The sequence below is a fragment of the Palaemon carinicauda genome, chromosome 9 (assembly GCF_036898095.1).
Source record: "Palaemon carinicauda isolate YSFRI2023 chromosome 9, ASM3689809v2, whole genome shotgun sequence".
In the NCBI taxonomy this organism is placed as follows: Eukaryota; Metazoa; Arthropoda; class Malacostraca; order Decapoda; family Palaemonidae; genus Palaemon; species Palaemon carinicauda.
This window is the reverse complement of record NC_090733.1, coordinates 18,091,271-18,101,934: the sequence shown is the minus strand read 5'-3', so window position 1 is coordinate 18,101,934 and position 10,664 is coordinate 18,091,271. Positions and strand designations below refer to the sequence as shown.

Below are 10,664 nucleotides of genomic sequence, written 5' to 3'. Positions count from 1 at the left end.
TCTTACTCATGCATTGATTATTATGTTTTTAATAAATTAGAAGTAATAATGAAACTTTTGCCCCATATTTGCTATGTTCGATCCACAAATGAAAATTAAGAAAATCTCGAATTTTTCTCCTTAATGAGTAGTTCAAAAACTAGAATACTCACAGAGACGTCATAAAGAAATTTATCGCTTTTAGAGAGAATAATCTGTGATTATGGATATGCCTGCGGGTGCTAATTAGATAAGGGACTGAAATACTCCCGAGATTTTGTAATATAGTTCGTGCTAAAATTCTTAGATCTAAAAGCAGTAGTTAAACCATGGAACAATATTGATGGAAAAAAAAAAAAAAAAAAAAAAATATGAAAACTAGGTTGCTCTCTGTTTATAACAGCGTATATTCTTTTCTCTGTCAAAAGATATCCGTATCTCAAGTGCACTGTAATAGTAAATCGTTTTTAAATCGGGAATTATTCGCTATTTTCACTGTCTGAATAAATCATATCAAGTTTGAATTATTTTATTGTTGAAATAAATAAAACTCCATAATTTAAATGTTATATAAATTGAATATTGATGAAAACGAGAAAATACAATTTGATGAGTATTATATTTCACTTAGGTTTCCATCAACATTTATTTACAAATCTATTTATCCACAAGATAAATAAGCCTCAATTTTCCATTTAAAATTCATATACGATATATTTCATGGTACAATATCTTTTGGATTTTTGGTGAGTAAGACCAAATACTTTATAAACCTTCGGTTTTTAATTTTTCCATAGGAAAAATAAAATTTAAAAAGTGTAATAAAAATTAGAAATTACATGGAGCGTCATTGAGAATAAATTTCAATCTCCTAACTCTGAATAATTCACATTCCCGCGAAATACCTTCCCTTGAACTAAGAATAATATTTCAATGTGAGAGTATTATGATTAGATTTTCCATAGACCTTCAAATAGTATATTTCCATATGACAAGTCTACCGGATACTTCATAAAACTTTCAGAAAGGTAAAAAATTCTATACTCTTTTATAATACCTATTGTAGGCTTTTACGGTAAGTCTTCGTAAAATTGTGCATTTTCTTCAGGGAAATAAAAGGTTTCATGGTTCCAAACATGTTATTGCATATATATATATTGTCACAAATCAATATATCTGCGTATATATTTATATATCAGCCTTGTATTATATCAATGTAGAAGGATTTTGTGTTATCATATGCATTTTATTTTTGTTTATTGTTATGATTACTGTTTATACACGGTCTTATTCTACAGTTTATTTCTGCATATATATTTATACATCAGCCCTGTATTATATTGATGTACAATGATTTTTGTATATCATCATAATCATTTTATTTAGTTTGTTATAATTATTGTTTATGCACTGTCTTATTCTATCGTTTTTCATGTTAAAGTAGTTAACTGTTGTTTACTGAAAATAATGAGAGTAAAACTTGTGTGCTTGTTCTATTGTTACTAGCTAACGCTAGTTTCTTTATTTTAATTTGTAATATGTACATTAAGTCCTTCACAACAGATGTCGCCCCGCTATTCATGGATACATATTTATGGTTATAGAATTTGTGCTTTTGCGGAGTCCTTGGAAACTACCCGAGGCGACATCCAAACCTTTGTTTTAGGGAGAGACACAACCAGTGGGTGCTTCTAACGCACGTGTTATAAAGGGATTTCTCTCTCTCCCAGTTTAAGACTGGAAGTGCGAGGGGGTTATTATTATTATACTGTGAACTATTATATTACTTAAGAAGTTTTGCTCAGTAGAGCATGATTGACAAGTGTATGCTGCGGTTTGTGACTTATATATTGAAGAGTTAATAAAAGCTATACTAGAATAGCGAAATTAAGCAGAATAGTCTTATTTTATTTTCACACCTGCCAATTACTGAACCTGAATATGACAAGTGGCGACCTTGCCAGGATTGGCAACAGTGAAAAATATAAAGGCTGGAAGTTGAAGTCATGGAAACCTTCAAAGAATATCTTGCATTGGCAAAGGACTACGGACTGGACGACGAGAAGGCCATTGAGTTTGCCGAGCACAGGGTTCAAGCAGAAGAAAAGAATCTTGAGAGAGAAGAGAGACTGAGAAGGTATGACGCCGAGCGTGGGAAGGCTTTGGCCGAATTAGAAGAGAGGGAGCGGGAGCGACGACATGTACTAGAAGAGAGGGATCGGGAGCGACGACATGAACTAGAAATAAAGAAACTTGAACTAGAGGCAGCACGACACCATGTAGAGGCACCAACAGTGATCAATAACCACTTTCCTAAAGCAAAAATCCCAAACCTCCCGGAGTTTGTGGATGGTAAGGATGAGCTTGACAGCTACTTGTTAAGGTTTGAGAGGTATGCTAACACACACAAGTGGGACAGATCAACGTGGGCCTCGTCTCTTAGTGCTCTTTTGACAGGGAATGCCCTTTTAGTCTATGGTCGGCTTTCTGACGATGATGCAAAGGACTATGAAATTTTGAAGAAAGTGCTCTTCAGAAGATACGACCTTACTGAGGAAGGATTCCGTAAAAAGTTCCGGAACACGCCCCCAGAAGAAGGAGAGAGCCCTGCACAGTTCATTGTCAAGCTCAAGAACTTCCTCAAGAAGTGGATGGAACAAGCTGGTGCTTATGAGACTTTTGCTGAGCTCCAACAGCTGGTGATCAAGGAACAGTTCATCAATGCTGTCTCAAATGCACTGGAAGTTCATTTGAAGGAAAAAGCCCCTGCTAATCTGGATGACCTGGCAAAGGCAGCAGAGAAGTACCTCACAGCGCATAGAACTGAGCTCTATAAGGAGGCCAAGGTAGCTAAAAAGCCTGTGTATCGACCACCTAAGCAGACAGGACCAAGTGCTTTTGAGAATCCTTGGCATGCGCCCAATGAGCAAGTCAAAGGGACTTCAGCTAGAGATGTAAGGTGCTACAAATGCAACCAGCTCGGCCACATAGCATCGAAGTGTCACCTCTCAGATCAGTCAAGGGGTCCTAGAAATGACAAGAAGTGTATGTTCTGTGATAAATTTGGTCATGATATCCCTGAATGCAGGAAATTGAAGACTATCAAAACCGCTTATTTGGATGTTGAGAAAAGTGTTGAAGAGGCACAGACACCAGTGGCACAAGTCTCGTCCTTCTGTTCAATCAGTGCCCCTCCTCCAGAAATGGATGTAGCAAAGATAGATGCTTGCATCAAGGAAGGAAAGCTTTTCCTTGAGAATGGTTTTGCAGTCCCTTGTATGAATGCTTGTGTTCCAAGCAATGAAGACTCTATGCCAGTGACAAAAGGTCGGGTAGGAACCCACATTGTTCAGGTGTTGCGTGACTCTGGATGTAGTAGTGTGGTAATCAAACAAAATTTTGTTGATCCTGATCTTTACACTGGAACCTTAGTGCTGGTCAGGCTTGCTGACAACTCCTTCCGGAGAGCTCCAATGGCTAAAATCCACATCAACACTCCATACCTGATTGGAGAAGTGGATGCAGTTTGTCTTCCTGACGCCCCCTATGATTTTCTAATTGGAAACGTCCCATGTGCAAGACCAGCTGAAGACCCTGACCCAGCGTGGCAGGACACCTGTGACCAGGAGACCTGTGCAGTGGCAACAAGAGCACAAGCAATGCGAGAGGGTAAGAGACCCTCCCCACTGGTAGTGCCAGGCAGTAACCTGTACAAAGAAGTCGATAGGGATGAAGTTTGTCGACTACAGAAGAAAGATGACACACTGAAGAAGTTTTGGACCTCTAAAGAAGAGAGAAAAGGAAGGCAAGTAATCCAGTTTGAAACCAGGAAACTGTTATTGTACAGGACATTTGTTCATCCAGACATCAACCATGGGAATCCAGTCTCCCAAGTTATGGTTCCTAAACCACTGAGAACACAAGTCCTGACATTACCTCATGATTCTACCTTAGGGGGCCATCTGTGTGCTAAGAAGACAAAGGAGAAGATCCTCAGAGAGTTCTACTGGCCTGGAATGGGTGCAGATATAACGAGGTTCTGCAGATCTTGTGACATCTGCCAGAAGACAATCAGCAAAGGTAGGGTGACAAAAGTACCTCTTGAGAAACTGCCAATCATTGATACTCCATTCAAGAGGGTATCTGTGGATATAATTGGTAAGATACACCCACCATCTGAGAAGGGACACCAGTTTATCCTCACTATGATGGACCATGCCAGTAGGTATCCTGATGCAGTGCCCTTGAAGAACATTGACTCTGAATCAGTTGCAGAAGCTTTGGTAGATATGTTTAGCAGGGTAGGGGTGCCTGAAGAAATATTAAGTGATCTTGGAACACAGTTTACCTCTGACTGCATGAAGGAAGTAGCTAGACTCCTCAGCATGCGACAACTTACAACTACTCCATACCATCCAATGTGTAATGGATTGGTGGAAAAGTTCAATGGGACTCTAAAGCAAATGCTGAAAAAGTTATGTCAAGAGAAGCCTAATCAGTGGCACCGGTATATCAATGCTGTGTTGTTTGCTTACAGAGAAGTTCCTCAAGAGTCGACAGGATTCTCCCCCTTTGAGATACTATATGGAAGATCTGTAAGAGGGCCAATGCAGATTTTGAGGGAACTATGGACAAAAGACATTGAAGAGCCAGAAGTCAAGAGTAGCTATCAATATGTCTTTGAGCTCAGGGAAAAAAAATGGAAGAGACCATGAAACTAGCAAATGAAGCACTGAAGTTGGCACAAGGGCGATACAAACATTACTATGATAGGAGATGCAGGCCTCGAAGTCTTCAGGTAGGCGATCAAGTACTGATTCTACTCCCTACGGACAGCAATAAGCTACTCATGCAGTGGAAGGGCCCGTTTAATGTAGAGAATATTGTGGGCAGGAATGATTATGGTATAAACATTCATGGAAAAGTTAGAACTTTTCATATCAACATGTTGAAGAAGTATCTTCAAAGAGCAAAAGATGTCATCTTAGATACAGCGTGTGCTGTGTTTGACAATGTTAGCAACTCAAGTATAGACATCCATGAGGATGAAGAGTTACTGGAGATAGCACCAACCTCTGGATCAGAAACAATAAAGGATCTTATGTTTGGCTTAAACCTTGACCTGCATCAGGAACGTCAAATTAAAGAACTTGTGCGGGAGTATGAAGATATCTTTACGGACATCCCTGGAACGTCAAACAAAGGTGAGCATAAAATAGAACTTACATCGCATGAACCCGTGAGGAGTAAGACATACCGGGTACCATATGGTGTCAGAGCGTCCCTTAGGAAAGAGATAAAAGATATGCTAGACATGGGTATCATCCAGGAGTCTGCATCACCTTATGCTTCGCCAGTGGTGATGGTAAAGAAATCTGATGGGTCAAATAGAGTATGTATAGACTTTAGAAAACTTAATCGTATTACTATATTTGATCCAGAACCAATGGTTACAGCAGATGATGTTTTTGCCAGGTTATCAGAAAGCAATTTCTTTACAAAGATTGATTTCACCAAGGGCTACTGGCAGATCAAGGTTCGATCAGAAGATGTCCCAAAGACAGCTTTTGTTACTCCTGATGGCCAATATGAATTTCTTAAGATGCCTTTTGGCATGGTTAACGCAGGAGCCACATACGTTAAGTGTATGCGAACACTTCTTAAAGGTCTCGATAATGTGGAAAGCTATATAGATGACTTACTGGTACACACAAAGTCATGGTCTGAGCATTTAGAAACCTTGCAAGAGTTATTTCAGCGTATTCTAAATGCAAATCTCACAGTTAGGCCAAGCAAGTGTATTTTAGCTTCAGAAACAGTGCAATTCCTGGGGCATGAAATCCAGGGAGGCACTTTGAGTCTTCAGGAAACCAACATTAGTAAAATTCAATCAGCCCCACAACCAAAGACTAAGAAGGAGGTAAGATCGTTTTTAGGATTTACAGGATTTTATCGTGCATATGTCCCAAACTATGCAACCATTGCTGCTCCGCTATCTGACCTGACAAAGAAGGGGAGAAGCAATGTTGTACAGTGGCAGGAGCCTCAAGAGAAAGCATACAACAGTCTGAAGTCTATACTGGTTAATAAACCTGTCCTGCGCCTTCCAGACCTAAACAGAAGATTCATCTTGAGAACAGATGCTTCGGACGTGGGACTAGGGGCAGTGTTACTTCAGGAATATGAGGATGGTTTGTTCCCCGTGAGTTTCGCCAGCCGGAAACTGTTGGACAGGGAGCAAAGATACAGCACTATGGAGAAAGAGTGTTTGGCTATTGTGTGGGCTCTGCAGAAATTCAAAATGTATTTGTATGGTGTTGACTTCACGTTAAAAACGGATCATCAACCGCTGGCATTTTTGAACAGTTCGAAGTTTACAAATGACAGAATAATGAGATGGGCAATGTTCTTGCAAAATCATCGATTCAGAGTAGAAGCAATAAAAGGTAGTTCAAACGTTGGAGCTGATTTTCTAAGCAGGGTAGTGGGATAATTCTTGTCACAATGCCGGGTTGACTTTTTGATGAGATGTCTATACAGATAATGGTGGCTAAAACTTGATAAATTGAATTGTTGGGAGTATAAATTTGAAAATTTATACTTAGAAGGGGGGCCTGTGTCACAAATCAATATATCTGCGTATATATTTATATATCAGCCTTGTATTATATTAATGTAGAAGGATTTTGTGTTATCATAAGCATTTTATTTTTGTTTATTGTTATAATTACTGTTTATACACGGTCTTATTCTACAGTTTATTTCTGCATATATATTTATATATCAGCCCTGTATTATATTGATGTACAATGATTTTTGTATATCATCATAATCATTTTATTTAGTTTGTTATAATTATTGTTTATGCACTGTCTTATTCTATCGTTTTTCACGTTAAAGTAGTTAACTGTTGTTTACTGAAAATAATGAGAGTAAAACTTGTGTGCTTGTTCTATTGTTACTAGCTAACGCTAGTTTCTTTATTTTAATTTGTAATATGTACATTAAGTCCTTCACAACAGATGTCGCCCCGCTATTCATGGATACATATTTATGGTTATAGAATTTGTGCTTTTGCGGAGTCCTTGGAAACTACCCGAGGCGACATCCAAACCTTTGTTTTAGGGAGAGACACAACCAGTGGGTGCTTCTAACGCACGTGTTATAAAGGGATTTCTCTCTCTCCCAGTTTAAGACTGGAAGTGCGAGGGGGTTATTATTATTATACTGTGAACTATTATATTACTTAAGAAGTTTTGCTCAGTAGAGCATGATTGACAAGTGTATGACTTACATATTGAAGAGTTAATAAAAGCTATACTAGAATAGCGAAATTAAGCAGAATAGTCTTATTTTATTTTCACACCTGACAATTACTGAACCTGAATGTGACATATATATATATATATATATATATATATATATATATATATATATATATATATATATATATATATATATATATATATATATATATATATATATATATATATATATATAAATATTTCAATTGAAAAAGAAAAACTGGGGATAACACGATTTGTACATGCATCATAAAATACAAAACGAATTTTTATTATGTTTACCAATAACATTCCGCGTCCTAAATAGAATTTCGTAACAATACAAAAAAAATAGCTTCTTCGGTATTTTGAATGGTATCTTCCTGCTACAATGCCAACGCTTATAATCACCGGAGAGTAGTGAACAAGTGAGAGAAAAGAGATGATTAACACAAACTATTTGAAGGAAATGAGGTCTTCAGCAGAGACATAAACACATTGACCAGATGGGAGTGAGAGTTTCAAAACCTTCAGTTATAATTTTACGGTTCCTAATTTCCCATTCTACTGTGATTACCTGAAATGATATGGACAGTGAAGCGCTGATAATTTTCCTCCAAGAAACCGCCATAATCCATAAATCTGTATACACACACACACACACACACACACACACACACACACACACACACACATATATATATATATATATATATATATATATATATATATATATATATATATATATATATACTGTATAAATATATATATATATATATATATATATATATATATATATATATATATATATATATATATATATATATATATATATATATATAGAGAGAGAGAGAGAGAGAGAGAGAGAGAGAGAGAGAGAGAGAGAGAGAGAGAGAGAGAGAGAGAGAGAGAGATAGATATATATAGATAGATATATGTATGTATATGATAATATATGAATTTCTTTCCTAATAATTTGCAGACGAATATGAAACTTGAGGTACAATGTTTGCACGTGTTTATTATGTTTCAATGAATTGTAATTATTCCACATTGACTAAATGCCTGCTTGAATCTTCGCTTGCATTTTTTTATTTTAATATTTTTGTATCTGAAATATTGAAATGGTTGGGTTTCTTCGCTTAAAATGTGCATTTCAATTTAAAAATCTTCATGACAATGCTCCATCAGATATTATGCTGCTAATGCAAATAGGAAAACTCGTTTGAGCACCAATATTAGTTTCAATGATTACATACAAAAATACAGGATATTGTAGAAAAACATAATTAAATCAATCAAGTCTTATATAAACAAAGGCAGTTACTAACGGTACTCGAATATGCTGAAAATCACTACAATCGTTCAGTTCGTGATAAGTTTTTCAAACTTCGTATGATTATACCTAAGACCATACTCTATCACTTTTGAAGCAAGACCAAATTTTTCGGGACCATCTACGGGTTGGTCTGGGCTTAATTCATGATAGTTCCCGTGGGTTACATCAGAAAAAATAAAATTGTTTCAGGGAGGCAAATAATAATTGAATTGTATACTTTTGAGTAATAATTTGATACTAAAAAGAAAAAAAAAATAATCAATTACCAAGACCTCTGTGGCTTCCAATACCACTGAAAATTACTTTTTATCCCAAATTTGGACTTCATATTAGAACAAAAAATTCACCAGGCATATTGCACCATTTTGGAAAGCTTTCACTAAGTACATTAATATTAAATTGTTCTTCAAATAATATTTGTCGCTAACGAAGTGAGTGACCTTATAAAAATTATCACATTTTTTTTTATGCATACTCATACCATCTCATAGCCAGCATTAATTCAATGTTGCATAGAGAAATTCTCATACCCTGTCAGTGAACACCATCAACATGGGACAATGACCATCCTAATATACAATGTCCTGGATTGAACCTATCCATATGTAAATGTGTTTTCAGTGCTTACCACGATAAAGGATTAAGGTGATCTTTGACCCTAGCACCGGCCACAGCATTACCATTTCTGAAAAACCCCCCTCATTACGCTTAGTGATCTTGCATATGGCTAATTTTCTATCATCTAAGGCCACATCTTCTGCATTATATGCATGTAGAGGTTTCCAAATTGCTTGCTATATTTCCTTTGGCGTTTACGAGCACCGCAGCACTTATAAAAATGGCAGTCGTCTCTCGTCGCATAAACAGCGATTCAGCGCAACCAGTGTTGCCGTTTGATATAAGATTTAGTAGGTTAAAGTTCTTTCCAAAGGGAATAAATCCTTTCTTGTGCAACCTAAAGTCTCCAAAATAGTTTTCGGCAGCCCTTAAGGGCCATCTAAGATGTTCATGTGACCTTTAGGCTGCATTTATAAAACCAAACCCTACCAAATCTCACTTCAAATGGCAACACTGTTCCTGATAGTGAAGCATTAGCACGCAGTGCTCACCATAAGGACATTAAACCTTAGCCAGTCAACTAGTGATTATTGTTCTGTGCAGTATCTATGAAATAACATTTAGTCCATGTCAACTCTTAAGAAAGTTGGCTAACCCTTATCTTGAAACTGAAAGAGAATTTGTTTCTTTTATCACAGGTAAGATCTATGACCCAGAAATATACAAAAGTATAAAATAAATTAAACCCCGTGAAGGCACTCAGGCCAAAGACTATATAGAAAAAGTAATAGAGAAAGCAGAAATTCCAGTTACCAATATTAACCCCAGAAATAACTTTTATACTCTACAGAATCGTCCACCGGCAATATCAGGCAAGAACAGGAGGCAGAGTTGTAAAGATCCTACAGCTATTGTTACAAGATAATTTATGTCAATTAGAGACAGATCAGAATCAGACTAAGATGACTTCGAAAAATGGGCAACTATATACTGGAACTAAAGCTGCTATGATAGGTTGTCTCCCAAATTTCCCCAATCCAGGTAAAAACAATTTGAGAAACAGAGCCACCATGGTTGCTTTGGATATGGCAGGGATGATGCACATGGTCAAGCCAGGAATGAAGAAAAAACAATTTCAAAGACTATGCTCATCTCAACTTGATTCCATTCCTCAAGAGTCAACTGTCCGCTATGATAAAGAGGGTGGATATTATGTGGGAGTCATAGTCTTAGAAACCAAAGCCTGAAGAATGGTACAGGAGTTAAGAAAGGAGGAACTTTCATAAATAGGACACGCATAGGTTCCACTATTTCAATTTCAAAGGGAAAGCTTGGCTGGATTTCCTTAAGGATACTAATCATGAAAAGCAGCTTTTTAATACCTAAGTGAGAAGCTGAGGGACAATGCTAAAGATGAAACATATAATTATTTATCAACCAAAGGAGACCTTGTTCTGTCTAAGCAAGAATGCGAAATATCATCACTTGAACCCTGTACACAGGAG

The 10,664-nt window shown here is 36.9% G+C and overlaps 1 protein-coding gene across 1 annotated transcript in view; it reads left to right on the top strand.

Annotated features, from left to right (window-relative positions):
• Positions 1 to 10,084, top strand: part of LOC137646290 (uncharacterized) — a 152,790-nt gene extending 142,706 nt beyond the window's left edge. Inside the window, exons 3-7 of the mRNA XM_068379401.1 lie at positions 2,676 to 4,015; positions 4,118 to 4,574; positions 4,670 to 4,883; positions 4,968 to 6,170; positions 9,915 to 10,084. Of these exons, the coding sequence (XP_068235502.1) occupies positions 2,676 to 4,015; positions 4,118 to 4,574; positions 4,670 to 4,883; positions 4,968 to 6,170; positions 9,915 to 10,084 (3,384 nt within the window). The remainder of the gene's footprint in view (positions 1 to 2,675; positions 4,016 to 4,117; positions 4,575 to 4,669; positions 4,884 to 4,967; positions 6,171 to 9,914) is intronic.
• The last annotated feature ends 580 nt before the right edge of the window (positions 10,085 to 10,664 follow it).